Source organism: Lytechinus variegatus, chromosome 7, assembly GCF_018143015.1.
Source record: "Lytechinus variegatus isolate NC3 chromosome 7, Lvar_3.0, whole genome shotgun sequence".
Taxonomy (NCBI): Eukaryota; Metazoa; Echinodermata; class Echinoidea; order Temnopleuroida; family Toxopneustidae; genus Lytechinus; species Lytechinus variegatus.
The window spans coordinates 38,975,969-39,003,124 of NC_054746.1; the positions used below are offsets into that span (position 1 = coordinate 38,975,969).

General features: G+C 34.6%; 1 protein-coding gene across 3 annotated transcripts; it reads right to left on the reverse strand.

Annotated features, from left to right (window-relative positions):
• LOC121419239 lies at positions 1–27,135 on the reverse strand. 3 transcript variants are annotated; one of them, XM_041613615.1, is made up of 20 exons: positions 26,976–27,135; positions 21,228–21,398; positions 19,918–20,100; positions 19,337–19,533; positions 18,660–18,771; positions 17,760–17,954; positions 16,892–17,089; positions 15,718–15,831; positions 13,780–13,977; positions 12,814–12,969; positions 11,921–12,123; positions 11,385–11,508; positions 10,666–10,869; positions 9,631–9,831; positions 8,225–8,341; positions 7,500–7,565; positions 5,229–5,370; positions 4,063–4,337; positions 2,994–3,130; positions 1–2,720 (listed from the first exon to the last, which is right to left on the reverse strand). In XM_041613615.1, exons 2-20 carry the CDS (start codon positions 21,391–21,393, stop codon positions 2,448–2,450), a joined length of 3,261 nt encoding a protein of 1,086 aa, XP_041469549.1. In that variant the 5' UTR covers positions 21,394–21,398; positions 26,976–27,135; the 3' UTR covers positions 1–2,447. The 3 variants fall into 3 exon arrangements, with proteins under 3 accessions (XP_041469549.1, XP_041469550.1, XP_041469551.1); XM_041613616.1 differs by lacking the exon at positions 26,976–27,135 and adding an exon at positions 26,756–26,777; XM_041613617.1 differs by lacking the exon at positions 7,500–7,565 and having other exon boundaries at positions 26,976–27,134.
• Positions 27,136–27,156: the final 21 nt, after the last annotated feature.

Here is a 27,156-nt window from a genome sequence, read left to right on the forward strand (position 1 = left end):
TAGTGAAAGACTCATAATTTATTGACGTGTTTGCTTCCTACAGTACTATATATCTATACAGAGAACAAGAATATTCACAACATACCAGAACAATTATTAGATATCTTATATTACAAAATGAATAACACAATGTACATCACTAATTGGTATCATCCGAACTGTTAGGATCATATAAATCACCATATCAAATACATATCATATTCAGTCTCTTTAAACCACAAAGATAGGAAAGCTTTTTTTCAAACTACGTAGAAACCAGTCTGATTTTGATAGCTACATTCAAATTGCTGTTAGAGTTTACTGTTATATCTCACAGTTATATCTATAAGTCATTCCCGTAGATTCTCAAATTATGAAGAAATTTTTACAAGTCTTTAATATTCAAACCAGGGATTATGTGAATTTTTATGCAAAACTATGCTGGATTGAGCAAATACGCTTATAAAGTGAATAATGAATGCATCTTTTTGACGGGGTAAATTCAGCTAAGTCTGCATGGTTTATACCACTGTTTCTTTGAATAGATATGCATCTATTCTTTGTAGAACAAGCCCCTGGTATTCCTGTAAAAGTTTGATAGATATATTCTAAATCTTAATCATCTTTGGGAATTCTAGCTCGTGACTCAGTTGGTGCACTTGAGCTGTGCTGGTAATGGTAGGACTCCTCTTTAGACTCACTCAGAGTCAGTGTGACATTATGTAAATTATAATAGTAGTACTATACTGCATAACCTAAAGATAAAAACAAATGGCATTCCATAATCACATAAATATATCATTGCAGTTCCTTCACAGACATTAGTTTGGCTGTTTGGTATAGATGCACTTTATACCTAGTATTGGGGGATCAAGGTGATGGAAAGACAACTGAATATACATGTATAAATATAAAAATTGAAATGCCTCAATAATCCTCAAATGATTTTTGCATATCAATATCTTTGCAATATCTTCTCTATGCATGATACTTCCAATACAAAAAGTGATTATATGTACATGACCATATCAGATGTTTATGCCTGTACTCGAAAGACTATAATATGAAATAGAATCATGAAATAGAAAAAGTACTCAGACGTAATTCATGCTCTGTATTTAGCACTGATATGAACCTATTAAACTCTTACATGCCTGCAAGAGGTAGGGCAGACATCCAATTACCTGCAAGTGGTTTGGAGGATTCAGAAGGTAATGTGTATTTGAAGAAGACATCTATCTAGATGGGGGGGGGGGGGAGAAATATAAATAATTGATCTTACAACTACTACACACTTATTTCCACTTCAATGGTGTTTCTCATTGAAGCCTATTTCACAACTGGACAAGGGTTGGTGATGCAATGTTACAAGCAGTGGACATAATTGTGGTTTATAATAAAGTAGAAATTTGCATAAAAATGAAAGCTCATACATGTTCAAGGTTTAAATGAGGGATACTTAAATTAGAATTTTGGTTGATTTTAAACAAATTTAAGCAGAGTTTTTCTGGACTTAGCATTCAAAACCAAACTTAAGAGAGTATGATATAGAGATTTCAGGCACATCTGGTTTGTTGAGGGCTTTATTACATGCATAGTATGTCTTGTACATAACGTACTTTAACTTGAGAATTATGTACTTTAAGTATGAAGAACTGTATGCCATATACTGATCCAAAATCTCATGTCTGAGTTCATCCCCTCAGTTGATTTTTCCGTGAAGAGTGCCATTGGGATAAGCATCAGTCATTTACATTTTTCTTTCATCAATTATTGCCCAAATTTTTAACAGATGACCAAAGGTTCCCTAACAAGCAGCCTGATTTAAGTACCATCAGTGTGAATAACAAACCTAAAAATACTGCAGGACAGGTAAAACTATAGCTTTAGGTGGAAGATTTGAATCTATATAAACTTCTGTTTCCCTACAGTTAACAAACCATTTTCATATGTAGAATACAGTATCAAGGATCACTATTTTGTTAAATAGCTATTCCAATATATATATATAAAATTTTACAATTTCTCAATAAGTCTGAACACAAATGAACATCTTGAGAAAAGATGACACATTCTTAATCACATGGGAATACAAGGACATGATTTTAAGATATATATCAAAATTATGAAAATATATCTGGGGTTGAAATTAAAAGACAACAGTGATATGGCACAATCCTATTTTCATGCATTAATAGTCAATGATATTTCTATATCAAGGTGAAGAGTATTTGGTTTCGGTATAAACAGCTATTAAATATCTTAAATGAAACTAAAATATTTATAGCATCCATTACTTGATAAATCTGAATTATAACTCACTAGAAACAGGACCCCTTAATGATTGAAAGCACATGAAAAGATCACCAATACATCTTATAAATTGCTGAAAAGCACAATATAAATATATGAATATGGACAAAAGAGCAAAAAATAATTTCAGAGGAGCGGTATAACCGATATTGATTTTAGAGTATAATACAAGCCTTTGATTGATTAACACGCCCACCATGACTGGAATGAGGTCTCTTAGGTCCATCATCAATGTGTTTCTTTGGTTCCTTGAGAGAGGTAAATGAGAATGACCTTGCCCCTCCTCCTGCTGCTCCATGATCACCCCCTCCTCTGGTTTCAGGGTAATCATCGCTACCAAACGATTGTAGCTTATGACGATCAGCATCAGCTATGGCTTTCTTCAGTGCATTGGGATCACTGCTCTCATTAATTGTCTTGTTTCCTTTCTGATGGGTCATAAAAGTGAGAAAAAAAAAGTAATTTAAAACCATTCTGATAATTGTTTATTTTTTTATCTAAACAGAGTAAATTTCATCTAACAATCAACCTGCTTGAATAGTGGGTATAACATAAAGAGATTAAATTTATGATAACATTCTTTTGTAACATTTTAGTAAAGACTAATGTAAGATGAATCTTATCTTTGATGTTACAGGGCTGAAATGTCTTGCATGGGTATAATTGACATAAGTAAATAGCAATATCCAAAGATTTCTCACCTGAGCGTCTGAATAGAGCATCTTAGCTCCCTTTCCTTCAACCACCCTGATCTCTTTACCATTGTAACCCTTGTCCTTGAGAGTCAATGTCTTCTCTTCAATTTGTTCAATGGCCCAATCAAAGTCTCCACTTGTCTCTGCAATACAAAAATAATTATTTGTTCAAGAATTAGGTTATAAGATACAGTTTAAAAGTAGAGGCTTCACAGTACACCATGATTCTTTGGTAGGTAGGTGTTTTATTCTGAAAAGAACCAGAGGAAATTCTGGAAAAGCAAACAATTATATACTCAATGGCCTGAATTCGCAAAAGCAGTTTAAATCAAGAGGGGTACAATACCATGGACTATGTAATTTTTGTGTATAATTCATTGCTTACAATGAGAAACGTCCAATACTAAATACATGTGTTGCAAAAGGCGCTTAAATTATACCAATGTAATGAAAGAACACTTGGCCTTTTATATGGCTTAACTTTGAGCAATTACTCATTTTGTAGCAGGATCATTTGGCACACAATATAAGTACATCTAGATACAGATGCATGATGGTCATTTGATTGGATTCCGGTGTTGTTACTTCAACTGGTTCCCATCTTTTATCCAAGATTCAGGCCCAATCGAGGGTGTCTATTAGTATTGGCAAAGCTTGATATTAAAGGTAAATGCTAGTTTTGGTAACGATATCAAAATGAGTTCGTACAGAATCCAATGAAATGTTTGTATAAATAAAACGCATGTGCCACAGAATTCTGGAAGAAATTGTGTAATTGCTGAGAAATCAGCAAATAAACACAGGATTCGGGTAGAGCGTCCGGCCCGACGCTCTAAGCAATAATTATACATTGTCCCACGTGCGCTTATCTGTGTTGGGGATCTTCGGTGAGAACATTTTTTAGCGTAGATTTCAAGATTCACAAAGTTCAGTTAATGTAACTGTACCAGATCTAGATCCTCGTTGATATACTGACAATTAAGCCTTGTTTTACAGACTTTCTCATGAAATCAATGTTTACTGCAACTACTGGAATTTCTCTTTAAGCATAACATTACATCTGTGAATGACTCACCGATCTTATGCAAGACAAGTTTCTGCCACTCCTTCTGAAGGCTTCCTTCTGGAGGCCATTTGAAGGATTCTAAGATGAAGGGTAATACTGGTTTGGATCTCTTCTGGGCTAGCTCCAGGACCTTGCCCATGTGCGAGGTCTGAGTAATCTCTGGGCCCATACAGCATATCACAGACGTACAGGAGGAAATATGATCATCAATCAGTTGAGAGATGTTAGAGCTGTTGATTTTGTCTTCAGGAAGGAGTCTTGTTACAAAACCCTTTGCATCTAGTCTGTATGCAATAAATGGAAAAAAAAACAGTAATGCATACAACATGGACATAATCAGTAAACCATATTCATGCAATGTTTTTTTCCTATGAAATTATTTTAAAAATCTACTCAAATTAAACACTGGCATACATGGGGGGGGGGTTCAAACTTGACAACTGATAACAAAAATCCACACACTGATATTCACAATGCATTTAGCATTTTCATTTATTTGCTGTACGATAAAATAGCAATGCTTTCTACTCTTAATTGTTCCTGAATCTATTACTGTATTATTTGTACTTTTCTCTTTCTTTCTTTCACTGCACCTTGGGCAATCTGCCGAGAGGATTTGGCGCATTACAAATCACATATCTTATTATTATTATTATGGGCATAAGTGCTGTGCCAGGAATTTTGATCCTCAAATCTCCCATCAAGCACCTTATACCACTTGGTCACTGCACCTCCACTTGATTGCTTGTCATAAAAGTTATCTACAAATGGTTGCCCCCCCCCCCCCCGGCTAAGGTTTTTCAGGTTCATTACTGCAGTAAAGCAGTCATGAGGATTCATAAGTTTGACTAACTATAGGCGTTTAAATGTGACCAATATCCAAATTGGATTCCCAGAATGTTCCCATAACCAATTTCTAAAACAGGGTAAGTAACATCGATGAATTTAACTCTAGTATATGTTTGAACTTTCATAATGACCTGTTAATAACAACCTATCCCCCGAAACTATATAAATAGAATAAAAATAAATGAAAAAATTAAAATTGGGTCACAGATCTGATGTTAAGTGTACACAAGACTTTGGATACATTTATGTTTCCTCACAGATAAAAAAACAAACCATTAACGTGAGCACTATCTAGATATATTTGATGAACAGTGACTAATACATACCTGGCTTGTATATGAGTAGCTTCATTGTATCTCTGTGGATCACAGTGTATGTAGATAGTATATTTCTTGAGATGATTATCAGGTCGTTTACATGGAGTTGCAGGTCTAGCTCTTCTATCAGCTGAAGTCTGCTTGTGCTGACCTGCAAATAATAGAAAAAGCAGAGGAAATATATATACATGAGTACATTCAATGTCTTTTACAGTAATATGCATATTTATATTTAATACCAAAACAATTTCTTTAAAGATTAAGTAATGCTTATGCCCTTTGTGCCAGAAGATGTATATGTAAAATATATCCCTGAAAAAAAGTTCCGCAACTCAAGTTTGAGTGCTAATAAATTTCTTAGTGTGCCATCATCATATGTAAAAGTGGTATCATTGGAAAGTATGATTATTCCTCTTTACGATCATGTGTCATTTGTAATGCTAGTGTTATCATGAAATACACAGACATGATAAATATTCAGCGATGTAAAAAATGAAATGTTGCAAAATTCGTTGCCATGTCATGTTTGAGTTCTGCAACTCAAACTGCAAGTTTGAGTACTAATAAATTTCTTAATGTGCCATCATCATGTGTAAAAGTGATATCTTTAGAAAGCATGATTATTCTTCTTTACAATCATGTGTCATTTGTAATGCTAGTGTTATCATGAAATACACAGACATGATAATACACAGCAATGTTAGACATGAAATGTTGCAAAATGCGTCGTTTGCAATAGCGAATTTCCAATTGTTTCGATGATGGACCGAGTGCATTCACTGTCACCTGCATGGTGGAAATTCTATAGAAATGGAGACTTTTGTTAGAAATCAATGCATTTTGCAACATTTCACTTCTGACTTTTCTCGATGTTCAGGGTGATTGCATATTCCATGATTACATAATCACAGCAAATGGCATGTCATTGTAAAGAAGAATAATTTAGCTTTCCAATGATACCAGTTTCATCTTTTATACTTCATTAACCAAAAAGATATCATCCCCCAAAACTGGGTTGCAAAACTTTTTTTGAGGGGTTTATATTTGTAGATAGTTTAATTTTCAGATAAAGTCAGTATTAATTTCCAACTCATAAAATGAACATGATAAGCACAAATCATATAGAGAAAAAAATTACTCTCTTTAATATTTAGTCTTGGAGCATATGCATTAACAATACATGCAGCGCCCATGCTCATGTTCTGTAAGAAAAATGAAATCACTAAACCAATCTGTATACTACCTTCAAATCAAATTATATTGGAACTTCCCAAGATCTAATACTACCGTAAGGAAATTATTACATGAGACCTTCTACATAATATAAGTTGTTAGTTGAAAAGGCACTACCGAATGGAATTCTAAAGCACACAAAAGTGATGAGAAAATAAGAAAAAGAATTTGTTGAAAATACAAAGAATATATTTCACTCATTAGCTCTTCACAAGCTAAATCAATTTCACTGTAAAAAATACACCCCATTCAATCTATTGATGCTTTCTTTAATAAGTAATCTATGGTCCCATAACACAGCGTTTAGTAACTGATCATTTGTTTCTACATTTGATTGAACATTTTGTTGAATGCAATCAATTGTAACAATAGTTCTTCCATGATTACTGAGCTTGTATTATTAGGCACTAGTCACTATCGTGATTTCTCAGCCATTACAGTATGAATAAGCAATGATATAAAAAAAATGCTTTTCTGTATATAAGTGAAATTGTTTAGAAAGTCAAATGACAGGACTGGCTTCTACTTTTCCTCTACATGCCTATATGCATTATTTGATCATTTGAGATATGATAATTACAAAGCCAATATTTAGTTTGTAGTTTTACAATAATCTGCATTATCAATACTTATATTCTTTTCAGGCATGACTGCCTTATGGCAATAGGTGCAATCAAAAATAAAACCAAAAGTGAAGTTTCAGCTTCGGCAGTATAATATACGATAATCATACACATAACCTCAAGTGCAAATGCCCTTCAAAAACTGAACCATTACATAGTCATTTGAAACCAAATGAAAATTCTCATAAATCAATCATAAAGAAGTCTTTGGAAATCATCTACATAATAAAAAATTTAGTGACCAATCTCTGGACAAAAGAGCATGCAGTTCATGACATTGTGATTCCAGAAATCCAAAAGCAAGTTAATCTTTCTTGACAGGTTTTTAAAATAATTTTGCTAAACATCTGGTTTAGACTTGAAGAAAGTTTCATGCAGAAACCAATCCTATCATTGGGCCTTCCACTGATAGGTTCTAACATACCTCGGCGGAACTTTTGTTTTGAGGGCAAGATAGGGCGCATGAGGTATGGTAGATATAGCACAAATTCTGCAAATGTAAAACACAAACAGCACACCTTGTGTCACTGGCTACATTGGCTAATAAATAACCTGAATTATTCAATTATATTACCATAAAATCTTTGGACATTATTTCATTGTATTAATATCAAATCTATGAAGATGCTCCAAGTTTTAGTAATTGCATGATATAATTTAAATTTTTTTTGGAAATATTCTTAGTTTCTACCAAGAACGAAACAGACCGTACAACAACCCCAAATCTAGATCTAAATCTGCTGAACTGGTATCCATAAACCTATTTTGATGACATATGACATATTATGTACTCTACATGAAGAAAACTTCTAATCGAACTTCTATTGTAACACATTTCATCACATTACATCACATATAGCCACCCTAACCATGGGATCAATAGTGGTTTTCAAAAAATATTGTATGGTGTCTCTAAGTATTCAAAGACAAAATATCTCTACAATATAGGAAGGAAAGTGTAAGAAAGGTTAAAGAGATTCTTTAATTGTTAATTGAAAAAGAAAGTTCTGTTTTGAGAATATCCCCAGTGAATGCCTAATACATCATGGTACACAAGATATTGACGGATATCTTTTTATTAAGATATCACTGATAAAAGCAAATAGAAGAAACATGAATGGATACAGGAGACATTGATGATAGACCTACCTGCAGCTTTCCGCTGTTTATCAACTTCCATCTTGAAGGCATCAGCTTCTTCAACCCATGTCAAGATGTCTGGGAATCTAGGTGGAGACTCGTTAATCAGCAAGGAAGCTTCTTCTCCTGTACATCAAACACACATTGTAAATCTCTCTTATATGAACATTAATATGCTGTTAAAAAAACAAATTCTGATCCAGGGAAACAATTTGAAACAGATCATACCCCCTTACAATTACATTTGCAAAACATTTTTTCAATCACTGAAGACACTTGCAAAAGTAAAGCAATGTATACAATGGTGGCCCTGGTCATTCAAATAATGCTAAGTATCCTTAATCCACATGGTCTTGATGAAATATTTTCTATAATGCTGAATATCTAACAATTCACCTCTTCATCATTGACCTGCATTATAAAACATAAAAAAGATCTGATAGATCTTTACATATCAACAAAGGGCCCCGTCTATTTTTCAAAGAATACAAGAGGACAGTTTTTCTAACCTAGGTTGTGTTTCATAAAGCTGTTCATGAAGCACAATGACTGAATTATAGAGTGCAAAATGTGAACAAAAAGTTTTTTACTGACATTTCAAACAAACTTCATTGCATTTCAAATACTTTCAATCTGACTGATGCAAACTTGTACTTCACTGTAAAAATGTCTTCTCAAGTCTCAACTGTTACAACATGTAATAAACCTGTGTATTCTTCAACAGCTGAAATAAAAACAAGTGGAATGCCTCTGGCGGTCTCACCTGCATCACGCGATTTACTATAGCAGCAGTGCTGACTTTGACAACTACTATAACTCGCATAAGATGTTCAGTGATACTTGGTTACTCTTATGTCCATGTTATATGAACTAGACCAATATACTTCCAAAGTTATGATGGTAATTCAACAAATACCCCCAATTTGGCCAAAGTTCATTGACCCTAAATGACCTTTGACCTTGATCATGTGACCTGAAACTTGCACAGGATGTTCAGTAATACTTGATTAATCTTATGATCAAGTTTCATGAACTAGGTCCATATATTTTTTAAGTTATGATGACATTACTAAAATTTAACCTTAGGTTAAGATTTTGATGTTGATTCCCCCAACATGGTCTAAGTTCATTGACCCTAAATGACCTTTGACCTTGGTCATGTGACATGAAACTCAGGCAGGATGTTTAGTAATACTTGATAAACCTTATGGCCAAGTTTCATGAACTAGGGCCATATACTTTCTAAGTTATGCTGTCATTTAAAAAACTTAACCTTCGATTAAGATGTTGACGCCGCCGTCGGAAAAGCGGCGCCTATAGTCTCACTCTGCTATGCAGGTTAGACAAAAACTGAGATACCCAAATGGCTTTCCATAATTCAGTCATCCATCCTTGGCTAGCATGACACTACTTACCATATCTGTAGAGTGTTATAACTGGATAGAAACCACCACCAGGCTGTTCCATGGGTTTGTGATACATGATCTGTCCATTAATACAGCAATATACAATAACAATCTGTCTAGTCAGATCACTAGGAATGTTCTTAGATGATGGATACATCACGCCCCAACCAATCCGGTCACCATTCTCTATGTGTCCATTTAATAGGAACACTGAATAACAGAAAACAAAAGGAAATAAACAAGACAATTATTTCAAAATGACAAAATTTCCACTATCTTATTATATATTAACACCTTCTCAGTTTCTAAGTTGACATATTTTATTTGTTTATGTGACATAAAATAATCTGGAAAATCAAAGTGGGTAGATCATTTTTTCCACAGTTTGCATCAATTTTGTTCCTTAGTTTCTATATCTCGCATATGAAAATATCTTTGTTTACAATCACTATGTATTAGATATACAGAAATTCCAAAATGAAATATTTTTTATCCTTGAATTGGCAATGGTTAATAAACTTGAAATCTACAAACAAAAACCTGCCATTGTTTTCAGACCCATTATATATCACAGGTACATGTTTACTTAAAGATAAATGCCAGTTATGGTAATGATTTCAAAATTCTCTACGATTTTCAAAAGTTTGTACAAAATCCAATGAAATGACCACCAAAGTGTCTGTTTGTATAAATAAAAATAAGTGCCAAAGGATTCGGGTCAAGCGTCGGGTTCAAAGTTCAGTTTATGTAACTGTACCAGATCTAGATCCTCGATGATATAGTGACAATTAACTGATTAAGCTTGGTTTTACACACTTTCTAGTGAAATCAGTGTTTACTGCAACTACTTTCATTTACCTTTAAAAGGTTGAGTATCGATTATCAAGTAATTCAAATTTGACATTCCAATATCATCACATTGGAAAAGTGATTTAGAAACATCCAGATCTTCCATTGAACCTCTATCTACATGATGATAATAATCCATCCACTGGGATATCAATTTTACCTGATAATGAATAAACAGGTCCTTATAAAACTTACTATCGTGTTTGAGATAATCCATGTAGCCAATGGAATTGGTATGGCAGAAGTAGCGGATATCTCTTGTATCCTTGTTATTGATGATATTCTTGAACTTGGAGGGCCGTAAGCAGTTTGTCAGTCCAATAACAGGAGCCTTTACTAGCACTCTCTCACCATCAGAGAGCTTCTTGCAGTTTATTTCTACTTCAAAGTAACTCCATGCTGAAAATAGACAAAGAATGTTTTCTTAAAAGAAAGCTGTGCTAAAACCAGGGTATATCTTGTCAGTGCTTAGTATCTTTTGTAATGAAGTGCACTATAAATCTGCATATCATTAATGTTATCATTTCTATTATTACCGGTATCTATGATTATGTTTTATCAAATGTAGCCCATGAAGTTATTACATTATGAAAAAAAAAAAAAATACTTCACCATCACCACAATAACATATTTGTCTGTTCAAGCATCAAATGGATATTAGGTATCACTCGACAAGAGTAGTTTAAAACTTTATGGAAAAAGTTTAATGATATGAATGTTTGATCTAGCATTGAAATCAAAAGTGAAGTGACCATTTATCCTTTGATTCTTTGTGAAAATTAGAATTTACCATTAAATATATAGCGCACTCTCTTGGTATTTTTCTTTAAACACTTCTGATTGCATCCTGACCAAAATTTTTATCTTAAATTGCAAAATACAAAATTGGCAAAGATTCTAGCTAACTGACATACCATGACACAGTGGTTGAGGTGATACCAGTATTCTGCCTTTAAGCTTTCTTTTTTTCTTCTCGTAGCAGAGTCTATTTCCATTCATCAGTAAATCAGGACTTTTCAACCAATTCTCAAAGTTGTCCTAAAAAAGGTAAAGGATTACAAAGAAATACAAGAAAATGTTTCATTACTATGCTATATTAGTTATATCAAAAACTTACAATTTTCAAACTTGTTCTTCTATACGATAATTGGTGCATTGACAAATATCAGAAGTGTTCAATTAAATTACAGCATTGAATTATCAGAGTGTCATTCTCGTCATTTTTTAAATAAATGGTCAGAAATTTCTGTCCAATATATATTCCAGATTCCCAGGCTACAAATCATATCCATGAATAAAAAAAATTGTTCCAAAATTACAACATAAGTGAAATATCAGTGAAGGATTTAATCATAAAAGTGGTCTCTGTAAAATTCTGACACTTTAAGTTTTATGAATTGGCCATCCATTCAAACCTGAAAAATGTCCACATAAGACCTTCAAAACTGACCTTGGAAAAGGAGGGTGGTATATCAGGTCTTGCAGTAGGCCATGTCACATGTACGGTTGCTGGTTCACCACCAAACCCAAGACTTGGATAGATATCTTTGTTGCTTCCCTTGATGATACTCTGACCCATCAATTTTCCATTTTTGATGAACTGAACAACTTTAATCAGGTCTAGGAATTGCACATATACACCAATTACATCACCTGTAAGGAGACAGAAGAAGGGTGATGAATGAAGCAATTATTTCAGAAAAAATAGTAACATCTAAGAAATTTGTTGTCTTGACAAAGGAAAAACAAATATTTCTCTCAACTTGACAGAATACATGTATGTAATGGAAATTTCCCATTCATTGGTTATAAGGGCAATTCAATAATTGTCTTTCTTTTCTAGTTCATTGGAAAAGCTGTAAATGACCTCACATTATGATCGCTTGAGCAGTTTGTGAAAGAGTAAAATATCATAAAAATACAAACAAGTAGAGCACCTCTGGGAGTCTCGCCTGCATTATGCAATTCAACATAGCAAGAGAACCGACATTGAAAACAATGATTAATCACAAAAAACACCATTCAAATGATGAACAAAATACTATGTTCATTGACCCTAAATAACAATTTGACCTTGATCATGTAACCTATAAAGGAAACTCACGCATGATGATTAGTAATACTTGATTAAACTTCTGTCTAAGTTTCATGAACTAGGACCATATACTTTCTAAGTTATGATTACATTAAAATATCTTAATCTTAGGTTAAGATTTCAATGTTGACGCTGCTGTTGGGAATGCTCATATGACAGAGTTTTCAGAAGACACAACTTTTTTTCACTTGAAGTGATACTGCATTAGAACAGGTATTTATAAGTGAACTAAGATCAAATCCTCATACCTTTCTCCATTTTTTCAGCTGCAAAGTGGCCATCACTGCCCATAAGTATTTCACCATCAGAAGAATATCCTGCTGAGTCTATAAGAGAACCAGGGACACTGCCACAGCTCTGACCTCCTCTGCTCACTCCAGCACAAATAAAGCTTTCGTCGTTATCTAGGTAAAATATCAAGCAATACATTTAGGGACTGAATACGAACAGGTAACAAACTAACAATTTAACTAACCAAGGAAACCTAAAGCACAGTTTATCTGAATTTCATTACAAAAGTAATTACAGTCATGCCTGGGATTTCTACTCATGACCCTCATATTAAAGGCATGAGTCAGATACATGTATGTATTCACACCAAAAGAAGAAATATTGGTTGTTAAACAAGAAATACATTTTTACAAAACGTTATTGAATTCAGTTGTATGTAAAGATAATAGCATTATTACAAGGCAACATTCCTCAAAAATGGATCCCGACAAATTCTTTTCCTAAAAACAAGAGATTCACAGATTTCACGTTCATATTTCAGAGGGAGCAATAAGATAATAATAGAGTCCTCTTATTTGATTTCATATAAATATAGATAGTACACAAACAGATAAGCAGCGCACTATGAGTTAAATTTGATTACAGTACATCCATATAGAAGAGTAATAATTCAAAGTTTGAATGCCATTTTTTGGTCTACTATCATGCAAGGTATGTATTCAAGTTAAATTAACCCCTGCTCATCTTCAACGGAAAGATTTTAAATGAAACTTTGCATCCCGAAAATTTATACAGTAACATTGGTGCTTCATAGGTACTATAAAGTATTAAATTGAAGCCCCCCCCCAAAAAAAAATTAAATAAACAAAAATAATAATTATAATAATACTAATAAAACAAAAATGAAATAATACTGAAAAAAGAGAATAAAAATTCAAATAAATAAATAGATGAATAAATAAATAAACATTGATTTGATTTACTTAGTTCTTCTATCTTGACAGTAAAGTAAGGTTCTGATGGTGTGATGGTCTTGAGTAGCTGAAGAAGCTTCCCATCCTTTAGTTTAGACTGAGGTTTGATGACATCACTGGTTGGACAACCAACAGGTTCAGAGAATCGGAAGTAGCCATTGGTAACTCCTTCTTCATGCTTCTTATTGTCATTCTTCATAGAAGTATCTAGATCAGAAGAGGAAAAAAAAACAATTATTGATCAGATTGTCCAAAATCCCTACATTATGGAAATTATATTAGACAATGTCCCTTCTCAAATTGACAATTAGGCCTGGGAGTAAACATCGATTGATCGAATGGCTTGCCGCCAATCGCCAATCGATTAGCAAAATTTACACTAATCGAATGATCGGCAGAACCCGATTATGATGTTGGGATAACTCGAATACCCAAGTAATAATACCAAAATGAAAAGAAAACAATGACAACGGTTTTTGAAAACTTGTTACATGTTTAAAAATGATATTACCGAGGTAATTTTTCAAAAATTATCAATGATTGTATCACATTCACATTTACACACCAACACGAAAGAGCTCCGTAAATGTTAATCCCACCCGACCTTGCCCTCAATACACAAAATATTAAAGTTACTGTCTGCGTGCTCGAAACAGAAAGTAAACACACAACCAGCTCACTTGAGCTGATTGGACCTTCGATAGCCAATGAAACTATTTGGGAAACAAAGAAGAAGCCACGTGGTTCCCTTACCAGGAAAGGTCATGACTTCAGAAATAAATTGACCCCTCCCCTATCTGTGTGTGTGAGGGAGAGAGATAGAGAGAAAGATAGGGGTTGGAGCCAGGGAATTCCTTTTATGTTTCAAAACAATGCAACCTTTTTTTATATCCCCCCTCACACCATCCAAACTGCATTCCAACAAGCGCCGCCTTCACCGCTACTTTCTCGACTAGTCTCCCAAAATAGACCCAGTTATACATGTAGGTTCAAATGATAAAAATTTGTAATTTTGAAAGGTACTTCAAATGAAATATTTTGCAAAATATTTTTTTGAAATACATGTGTAGCATTGTGGGCAGTGCCACAAGTGAAGTAGGGGACATGGTGTGGGCAAGGGATGAAATTTTTCAAGTAAAATGCTCCACCTGCATGTCAGTCTCAAAGGATACTTCATGAATGAGTTGTTTACTAAGACGTCTTTGGACTTTAGACTCGGTTGATCTGGGCTGATTCATTCATATGCAGGGGTGTGGCACTTGGAGAGATGCATGCATAATACCAGGGTACCAGTAATTGATTTAGGAAAGATTTTCATTAGAATAATAAACTGAAAGAATCAATCTCATTTTATGTAGTTTTTTTTATACAAAAATCATGGAGAAGGGGGAAAAGGGTCTACTTTCAATTATGATAAACATGTGACTTTGATGGAGATTTCTTCATGGGGGGGGGCTCACCATAAAATAGGTCAACTATTGTGACTTAAAAGACGTGATTCCCAACGAACAATCAAATCATTCGATTGTTTATTCAGGAAATAATTGAATGGTAAAAATGACAATTGTCCCAGGCTTACTACATATCTAAAACCAGTGTCAACTTGGATAATGCCTTAAAAATCAATATTCCTGAAAATTTCTTGGCAGCACCACTTCTATGGATACCTGAATCTATTATCAAATTACATATTATCAAATTACATGTACATCATGTGCTTATCTGCATGTTTTAGATACTAGTTGAGAGGAATAATCAATATCTTACCTATTATCTGTATATCATGTAGTTAATATTGGGATGTGTTCTTGGTGTTGTTGATAAGACAAGTGGAAAACAATGAAAGCAATTACGCAGTAATACATTGATAAAATGACAATTGTCAACGATCCTTGTTTATTTTTAGGTAGAGCACTCAGGAGAAAAGTTGGTTTGCAATTAACTTACCATTAAAAAGTTCCAGCCCCGGGAATTCTAGTGCTCGCTTTGCTTTAGCTAACCAATCAGTTTTATCTGGAAGCTCCGGTACAGAAGCAGTCACATTAAGCCTCACACTAGAATCTGAAGTAATAAAACCAAATGATACAAATAGAAATCTCATGGTTCAAAACATACATGTTCCAATAATAATTCAACGATTATGATCCATAAAGTTATTTACAAAAAGCTCTATGCATGACTGGTGACCAGTTCTTGGGTTTGAAAATATTGTGAGTAAAGCCCTAATTAATTTTTGACAAATTATACTTTGTATTCAAGATGCTTACAACGAAAACAATTTTTAATCTCCAAAGATCAGACTTATATACAAGGTGATAGGAATAAACATGATTGAGATTCTGATATGACCCCTAAAAACAGGTCATCAAACAAGCATAAAGTCATGCCTATCTTATAAACTGCTTTATGAATCCCCATTCAAGTCTGTGTCCTGTATGATATACAAAGCACATAATTCAAATTAATTTCTAATATAGAAAGCCAGCAATGGCATCATTCATAATGTAAATTCTGTATGTCTTGAGATGATGTATATGGACAGGGCATCTATTTGACCAATCACTGTGCTTGTTTTTCTGCTCCAATGGACCTGATGCACTGGCGTCATCATAGAGGCTGAAGCCATTGTCTTGCATGCGTTGGTGATCTGCAGCTGGCGCATCTCTGACAAATGTGTTTAAGCATATACCTATATCCTCTGAGGGAGGGTGCGATAACGATAAGATTATAATGTCATGTGCATATGGTTTATACTAGTTGATGAATTATAATATTGCTGGCTTTTTCAGTGACATGAAAAAGAAAAAAAACTTCAGTACTACAGTACTTCTGGGGAATGTTTCATAAAACTTGTCAGCACTGACAATTTCAGTGAACTCATTGGTTTTGATTGGCTAATTATTACTGGTTTCTGACATTTGCTATGGTAAATATCAGAGAATGACCACTTGTCATGATGACAAGCTTCATGGAATGGTGTTAAAAAGTTGTTGATAAGATCTGATTACTATTGTGTAATCATACATTTCTTTTGCATCCTTGGCAAAAACGTCTGACATAAAAATAGAAAAGCATATACAGCAAGTTTTCATTTGTTTTCAAAAGGAAGATTGCGACCCACCTTTACTGACAAATGCACATGTAGGATAGAAACCACCCGTAGACTGAGTTACATTACAATGATGTATGACAGATTGATTTTTGGTGAAGTATACGACTACCATCTGGGAAGCAGTTGAAGGTTTATTTTCAACAAGTAGAAGACCACACCCAATCCTATCTCCAGTTTTACACTTGCCAGTCTCTCCTAGATTCTTCCCTGTTAGAAAAATATCAGATGAAGACATGCAAAAACATTACATTATGAGAAGTTAGTTTCTTTGACCTTTTCTTCATTATTCATCAATATAGTATCAAATTTTAAAATCCAAGGTAAAAATATCAATAACTTGAATTAAACTATCCACTAACCAAATGATAATAATCTTCAATAGAATAGTTGAAATAAAATGTATATTGTAATATCCATCTCTGAAATTTATGGCAGTCATTCGATCTGAATTTATTTTAAAGTATAATATAATTGTTTTTTCTTTGTTTGCAAATATCAAATTTTGTAATATTTTTGTGCACAAATGATAGAAAATAATTGCCATTCACATGGAAATTAAATATAAGACTGTGTATGATCATAATGTTGCATTCTGGGTAGGGCACGTGGGACTATTTGGGTAGTTTCAGACTTTTAATATTCAATGTGGCTGAGGCCCTTGACTTTAATATGTATCAATTCAGCTCCAGTATCATATGTAAGTGAGTGGTGTTTTTTATTACGAAAATGTTAATAAATCTAAATGTACATTACCATAACAGACAGAAAAATTCAATAAGGTTTATAGAAATGGGGCAAACTGAAGTATTATAAAAAAAAATCAAACAAGTATATCAACGAATTTGTCCATTACACTTAACAAACATTGAAAATTTACCCTTTGATGACTGTCCACAATTGAGGATTTTTCCTTTGGTTGTATCATAAGCAATGGTATACTCAGATGTGCCAGGCAATCCTTCATGTCCTGACCAGGTTGCTGATGTCAGCCCTATTAATGGCCCTTTATGATCATCATTCACTGGACATTCACCAACTGATTCTAAGCTCATCTCAAAATACATATTAGAACCTGCAGAGTAGAACAATCAAAATAAATCAATCAATCAATCAAGAAACATGATTTTGATGTAGAATTTACTCAATAAACATACTAGGGTAAACCCACGGGTATATTAGAGGGAACTAAAGAACAAAGGAGCGTTTCATGAAAGAACTTGTCAAAAGTATGTTTTATTCAACAGTTACTCTAGGAAATGTGTTTATTAGCCCATTAAAATCAAGGAAAGTTGTCAAATCTGACAAATTGTTGGACAAACAAAAATGATGAAACACTCTCCAGGGGCCTGTTGCATAATTTTTTTTACCTAAGAAAACTCTGGTAAAAAATAAAAACTAAGGTTAGTCTGATTTCTGCCATTGACTTTAACACAGGGCAGGAACTCTGGTGAACACAACCTGAGTTTTCTCAGGTAAAAGTTTTATGCAACGGGCCCCAAAATATTCTAAGGAAAGGAGGCGGATTGGAGGCAGGGAGAATCAAAACCCTGGATATGCTTTTAGTATATACAGCAAAATACCACAATGTAGTTGACACTTGAACAAAAAACATTTCATTATATTTATATCAATGAACATCTTGAATTTACATTTTTATTTGGTGGCAATTTGTCTTTGAATCTGTCCAAAGGAAAAAGGGGAGGAAACGGTAAAGAGAAGCAGAGGAAGAGGAAGTGAGAAAGACTTCATAAAGCATTGTAAACAGAGTTATACATACCATCTTGGAATGCACATGGTGATTGGATTGCTCCTATCTCATCATCCGAGATACTGAGTCTATCACCTTCAACTTTGATGTTACTAGATGACATCCATTGATTGAGGTTTGTCTACAAGACAAATAAGTAATATCAGGTGATAGGCGCCTATCCTTATGAGGCAAAAAATACAATGCTCTACTTCTTTTAATACTGAGCCAACCGGTGACCAAAAGACGTTAAAAGATGGGAGTTGCTGCTACCCTGTTTGGCGTTCAACGATTATAAGGGATAGAGCCTCGTCGATCTGGCGCTGCACAGTGGCTGCCGGGCCCACAATCAATTGGGCAAAGCAAATTTTCAGAGTATTTCATTTCATGTCTATTTCGAACAATAAATTATGGATTTTCATTTTTTCATTTCATTACTATAAATTCTGGACATTCTAGTTGATAAGTGAGGGAATATTGAAAAAAAAAAATAAAGTGCTAAGAAATACTAAGATATCTGCTCAGTATATGATATTGTTTTTCACTATGAAAATATGATTGAAGAATGTCTTTATAAAATTAGTGTTAATGGTGCACAGAGTGTATCTGTTTGGTTAGAATGAATGTCAACTAATAACACTCTCCAAAGGTAAAGGATTTTTCATAATACGTTGATATTGTACAAGTAACTTGTAGATTACTCTTACCATGGATAATTCAGGAACAGAAGAACTAAGCCACTCTACATGTAATTCTGCTGGACCCCACCATGCATTGATTGTAGGATACAGGTTCCGAGCTTGTATTGTAACCCACTGTCGACACTGGATCTTGTCATTCTTCCAAATACAAACCAAAGACTTTTGAGCAGTGAGTTGTTCTATTACAAGGGTTATTGTATCCCCTGTAAATAGTGAAAACAAGAAAAAATATCTGGATAAAATTATGACTGTTAATATCTAACTAAACACAGGTAAAAGAGCATTTAAAGGACTTCTGTTTTTTTTCAATGCAAAATTCATTACTATAATCATGTCAAATCAAATATCACTTTATGAAATTAACTTGGCCATGTCTCTTTCATTGTATTTCTATTTTTGTCATCTGTAATGGCATCAGGGATATGTCTTTGAAGATATATGAATTTTTTTTTACTACATGAAATTCATATCTCATAAAATCAATGTGCAATATTTCATTCATTATTGAGTCCTTTATACTGTTTGAGGAAGAAATTTCTCGGACAGAATATGTTCTTCCTAAAATACAAACACAGAAACTTTCTTACCTTCTGTAAAGGAGGATGACTCATTTTTTCTACTCTCTCTTCTAGGAGACGATACAGATCCATTATCACTATGAATCATGAGAGCATCTCGAGATCTGTCAGGTGATTGTTCTTCCTCATCATTCTCTATCTCTTCGACAATGGGTTCAGAACTGATTCCAATCCCTACTGATGCATCTTTGCCTGGAATTAGAACAAATTTATTCAAATTCCATAATCATATGATAAGGATTTCTTTTTCTCATTTCTGTTTTTCTTTCTAATAGAACAGCAGATTCATGTGACTGCCATTACATCTTAAATAAAGGTAGGCCTATATTATATTCTCTTGAATCAGGGAGAAACAATTCAGTGTACACTGTATATACTTATATTTCTTTAATAGAGGCTGGCATTACTTTTGAACTAAATAAAATCTACAGTACAACATTATAAGGTCTTGTAAACACTTAAAATACATCAAGCAATTCTTATCATTTTTCATTTTAATTCATAAATAATCTTAAGCCTTGATCAGTTCAAATTGTTCTTTAAACTATCAAAATAAGGGTAATTGCCAATTCGTCTACTGCCAACTCGTCCACTCTCCAAATGGTCCATCTTCATTTTGTCTAATGATATTTTGCCCATCAACACTTCATCTAACAACTATTTTGTCCAATCATCACTTTCTCTAATTACCAGTTTGTCTATGACTAATTTGTCTTTATAACTAGTTGGTCTAATATCAAATTTATTTCCATTAATTTTGCCCAACACTTTGTCACATTAGACCAAATGGTATGTGGGCTAATTGGCTATTAGGCCAAATGGATATTAGACGACATGGTGAGTGGATGAGATGGCAATTCGACCATGTGGATAGTGGACGAAATGATGGTAGACCAAATGATAGTAGATTGGACAAAGTGACAGTAGATCAAGTGAAAATATATCTAAATCAATTTAAGAAACAAAGTTGATAAATAATGTTATTGCTGATTTTTTTTTCATTTCAAAGTTCATGTACCAGTATCAGATATAGTAAATAGAATTAACACAAGTTAGACATTCCCCTATTTGAATGAAAATAGTGATAGTAATGTTTCTAAAGACAAAATTCCATTTCAGGACTTAACTTTCCAAAACAATTTTTGCAATGTGCAGAAGATAATGATGCCAAAATTACAATTTGGGTACAGTATTGCAAAATGTAAACTCTTTCTTCTCATGATATTTTGAGGGGTTTCCATCAAGTTTGTATAATTTGCTTAACCCCAAAATGTGGTCACATTGACCCAAATGGGTTAAAAGAAGTAATCTAAACTTACCTAATTGCACAACCTTAACCCGGAATGCTGGATGACTATTGGAGAGTGGTGATCCAGTTTCTTGAGCAAAGACAACATGTTCCCAGCCTTCAACTAAATCTTGTATTCTAATGATTGCTCCATCTTCACCAACCTCCACCAAATCACTGTGTTGTATGGAACTCATTTTACCTGTGATTCAAAAACAAAAGTTCAATTCTTCATCTTAAGAAAATTTTAGCCTCCTTTTTTCCTAGTCTATATTCACTCATATTACATTGTCGATAATTTTAATTCAAGATCTTTCTCTTAATCCAGGCTGTTATCTCCTGCTTTTTCTTCTTGTTCCCCATCAGCTCTGACTTATATCATCTTTTACGTAAATAAGTATTCCTTTAAAAATGAACTGCCTTGTTGATACCCATGTGAGCCAACACCCAACTGGTGTGTTGGCTCAACTGGTAGAGCGTTCATCTCAAACAAGGAGGTTGGAACTTGGGAGTTCAAACTCGTCCGCATCAGACCAAAAGATAAAACAGAGATGGGAGTTGCTGCTATCCTGTTTGGCAATTAATATCTAAATGATGAAGCCTTGTTGATCTGGCACTGCAAAGTGGCTACCAGGCTCATAATCAATTGGGCAACATAGATTTTTTGAATATTTCTATTCTCAGATTTCTAATTCAAACAAAAAATGGATTCCACTCTTCTTAAAATGTCTCAAATGGATTGATTCTTACTTACTGAAGACTTTTTTCTTCTTCTTCCTGAACTTCTGAAGACATTAAGGATAGGCCAATGTTTGGACACTTAGTTAAAAATTTAAGTAAGTAAAACATGATTTTGACCAATTCTTTACAATTTTGCTGTCCATCTTTTTTCACAATGGATTTTTCAAGCGGAATAGAATTTTAAGGTCAGAATACCGGCGAAACCCCTTGACCCACTCAGTCACACTTATGCAAGGTCCATCCTTAACCTAAATCTGCTTCATATTTTTGTCAATGTAATAATTTTATAGTTTACGATTTTGCAGTCATTTACACGTAGATCTAGTAGCTATTATTTTCAATTGGTTTTGTATAAAATATTAATATTTTTAAATGAATTTTAGCCTTATATTTTTTAAATGTCCGCAGAATTTTGGAACAATTTCTTTGGCTCTGCTCCACTGGAAGTAACGTATTTGTCTGGCTTCAAAGCTTGGTGTTAGCAATGAGCATCCCGATGTCTGTCACTCATTGTCAGTGAGTCGGAGACTGAGAAAATAAGAAAATATTAAATAAAAACTCCTCTGTAGTGAAGGCCGAAACAGCGGACATTTCAGTCTAGGCCTTGCCCTGACCCTGTATCCATGACATCCCGGTCGACATGATGATGCTGCTGCATGCTGCAGTGCAGGCTTTCCTTAAAGGCAAGATCCCCAAGTCTGTGCAGACCCCTTGTCTGCGCACATGCCTATCTGCGCGATTCTAGTAAAAGATACATGATGACCACAGACTTTACACATGCAATACATAGAGATATTCAGTAAAAAATCGGACTCAAAATGGTGGAAAAATAATGAATTTGTGGCATTTCATGTGACAGCCTCAAAATGCAGCCTTTTTCATCAAAATTCATGAATCGTGTGCAAAGTGAATGGGTGCGCAGACCTGGGGCTTGTTTCATGAAATGGTCTTTAATAGAACAGCTCTACAATGTATGTAAGAACGAGATATTGCTCTAAACTCTTTCACAAAGCCGATTTTGACACCTTCAGACATGTCCTACGTAAGCATGATCTTCTTTGCACACCACCCGCCACCGTTGGCATTAAGAAAAATACGTTTATGGCAAGCCACACTTAAATATCACCTTGAAACTTTTTTTGGGTTTTTTTTGGGGGGGTCATTCGATTGCACTCTGATGTACAGTATTTTATCTGGGATGGCGTCAAGTTAATTTTTTATATGGTGGCTGTAAGCAATTTCAGGTCGTCTTGCAAGGCAAGATGACCTAAAATGGATGTCATTTTAAAAAACTTCTCCGGGCATGGGCGAAAATCCCAGAGAGGACAAGGGGGACGCGTACCCCCTTCCCAAAATAGTAGGGGGACATAATATCAAATGTCCCCCCTACTATTTTTGGTCTTGGAAAGAAATACATTATATACATTACATTCAAAATCAAAATAAAACATTTATTTTGGACAAGATCACCTTAACATGGTTATGTTAGAGCAATAATGTACATCTCGACTCCTAAATGTATATCACTTTGAAATGTGACATATTTTTGCAGCAATATTCACATTTTACTTTTCTCTGGTTACTTTTAATGCAAATTACGTAATATCTAATCACTCACGTAACTTGTATTTCTTGCGTTATATCTGACAAAAAAAAATTGATATTTCACACGCAGCCTCTCGCATTTTCCTTTTTAGTCTAATAAAATCAGACACGTTGACTTTGTTTACTCCATTCAAACCCCATTTTTACCTCAACAAATAACATTTAAAGCATAATTTGCAAAATTATCACTATAAATAAGTATTCTGTAAAAATTCAGAATATTGAACAAATAAAAGGTCGAAATTACTTAGTTTCTTCAATATTCATGTCGGACAAGGGTCTCTTTCATTGAAATGTCAATGAAAGGTGTCAAAAGGGCACTGTGTTCTACATGTAGGTCAAATAATGAAAATTATTAAATTAAATAATGAAAATTTTGATTTTATCCAGTTTTGTTTGAGAATCTTTAAAGTTTTTTTTTTCTCTTTTTACCTCATGAAATAAGCTCCATACATAAATTCTACAATTATTAATAAATAAAAATTATTTGATCTCCATTTATTGAAATATATGATTTTACGAAAAATCGTCATTCGGAAATGAAAGGTTCAAGTAACGACAAAGACTAAATATTTTTCTGATATCGATATCAAACGATGTCGCGGACTTGAAATACAAAATTGCCTTTGTGAAATGGAAAGCGCCAATTTTCTCGCCAATCTTATTCGGAAGAATGGTCCTAGGTCAGGACGTTCCTACATATTGCCCATCTCGGCATGGCAGTAGGGTACTGTACCATTTTCTGGTTCAATCTGAAAATGGCTCCCCGATGTTTTTTTCCAAGATGAGGAAATAACATATATTTCATAGATTTCTTTGAAATTCTTATGATATATACATGTATGGTTCACTTACTCATATTTTAAGAAAATTACCAAATGAAAGATTTTTTAAAATGAAAATAAATTCATGTTAAATCTTATCTCAAATTGTTAGGTGCACAGCCCGGGAGGGGGGGGGGCACTCAGTATATAATGCATAGTGGGTATGTGCCGCGGAGAGGACCCCCATTTTCACACTCAAATTTCCATTCCAAGGCATAGCATTTTTGTCTAATTGAGAAGGACAAAGAAAGCTGCTCCAAGGTGTAGAAAATGCTACAACTTGGAGCAGCTTTCTTTTTATCGAGAAAAAAGAAATCCGCTCCAAAGCTTTGCATATTTTTCGTTACGCTGTTCCGATCGCATTGATCTGCTACAATGAGCTGCAATTTTGGTGAAAAGCGGCCGCAGAGCGCTGTCCTACCATTGCCTCAGCTCTCCGCAAGCGCACCAGGCGGAGGCCGCGCTAGCTGCATCATGCACACATGACCGTTCCATAGGGATGCATACGCACTCACACGCTGGCGATTCGTTCCAAGGACCCCCGTTTTCACAAACATTTGTAGTTCCGAAGCCCGTTCCGAGGACCCTCCTTTTTACAATAAGCCCGATCCAAGGCACCCGTTTTTTATCTCGCCCGCGGCACACCCCACCATTTTTTGGTCGAGTGCCCCCCCCCCGGGTGCGCAGACTTGGTACATGTACCACCATTACATGTGCATGTATAGTATGGCGCTAGACAGGAATACGGTAAGCATCGTTTCTGTGGATTTATTTAAAGGACAAGTCCACCCCAACAAAAAGTTGATATGAATAGAAAGAGAAAAATCCAACAATTAAGCATGACACTGAAAATTTCATCAAAATAGGATGTAAAATAAGAAATTTATGGCATTTTAAAGTCTTACTCAATTTCACAGAACATTATATGAACATCCTGGTAGTATGCAAATGAGGAGACTGATGATGTTGATGTCATCCACTCTTTTTTTCTTTTAGTTTTGTATTTTATTATATGAAATATGAAATTTTCTCCTCATTGATTCTCAACTAAATCAACGATCTGTATCAGTATGACTATTCCTCTCCCGGGGGGGGGGGGCCAGTCAAATACTTAGCTGTACACACGCGTGACCCAAAAAAACGTGTTTAAAGTGCTGTTTTTTCATTTTTGGATGCGGTCCGCGCGTGGACTCGTTAAGGGTATCAAAAACACGGATTTTCAAGAAAAAGGGTGGTTTTGAAATACTGGAAACTGGTCAATCGCGGGGTCCAACGTATTTAGGGTATGTTTTTCCCCAAAGCTCTTTTTAAAAAGACTAGCCAAACGTGTTACTTTAGGGTGTTTTTTTCCCCCGAGGCCATACTTTGGCAACAACTTGTTTAGGGGTCAAAATGTGTAAATAAAGTCCGCGAAAAACTTGTTTAGGGGGTTATTTTGCACACAGAGAAAAACTTGTTTAGGGGGTGTTTGGAAATTCCCTGGTCAAATGTGTGTACAGTAATATATTTGATTGGCCCCCTGGGATTCCTCTCTGTCTCTGAACATGTAGAGTTAGCACTGTTTAATGCCCGAAATGGCTTAGAACTCTAGTCAAGTTGGTCCTTACTGTTAAATCTGTAAAAATTGAAATACTGTATTGTATAATTCAAACAATAAAAAACAAAAGAAATACAGAGTGATGGACATCATCAACTGTCTCATTTGCATATCACTGAGTTGTGCATTATCACTGACACTGTTTTGTGAAAAATAAACGAAACTTCAAACTTTTTTTTAGTAATTTTACATCCAACTTTGATGAAATTTTCAGCGTTAGGGGCCTATGCTTTTATGATAAGGACTAAGTAAGGTATGGTCAGTTCCCCCATGTCTGCGCGGTCTCCCAAGTCTGCGCACCCGCGTATCTCCGCGATTCTAGTAAAAGAAGATACGCAATGGGCATGAACTTTACACATGCAATACATAGGCAGGTATTCATTAAAAAATCCGACTCAAAATGGTGGAAAAATAATGAATTCATGGCATTTCATGTGACGGCCTCAAAATGCAGCCTTTGTCATCAAAATCCCTGAATCGTGTGCATTTTTTTCAATCTGAGAATGACTGCCCAAGGTTTTTTCAAGAAAATCTTATATTTTCTTTCATTTTTTAATGAGAAATTTGGTACACTTACTCTTAATAATGTAGGAACACTAGTATTAACCAAAAGATTTTGTGAAATAAGAATAAGAAGAAATTCATGTGAAATTTTAACTCAAATTGTTAGGTGCGCAGACTTGGGGCCCACCATACTTGACTTTTCTCTATTTAATCAAATTAACCATTTTTCTGGGGTGGACTTAACCTTTAACAATGTCTGACAGTTTCCTATAATCCCCATTCACTCACCAAATTTGGTGAGTGGAGCCAACGCAGTTCAGCGGAACAACCACACATACCGTACTGACAGAGACTGAAGCGGCCAGCATGCAGGGCATCGCGCAAGTGCTGAGCTGAGCGGTGGCGCTGGCAGCATAGCAGCCAGCTGCACTGCAGGCGCAGGACCGAGGCGAGGGCGCGGATCATAAGACATAACTAGGTCTAGGATTAAAGTCAAGGAGTCCCTTACCATAATCATGGGTGACAAAAATTCAAAAAATATCTGCCCGCCTATCGATAATCTGAAGTAGTTTACACCATTTTCCATGCAATTATTAAACAAATCTGATAATTTGGTCACGTAGCGGTATAATGGCTGATTCACACACTTCGTTTACAATGTTGCTATGATATGACCCCGGGGTTTCTGC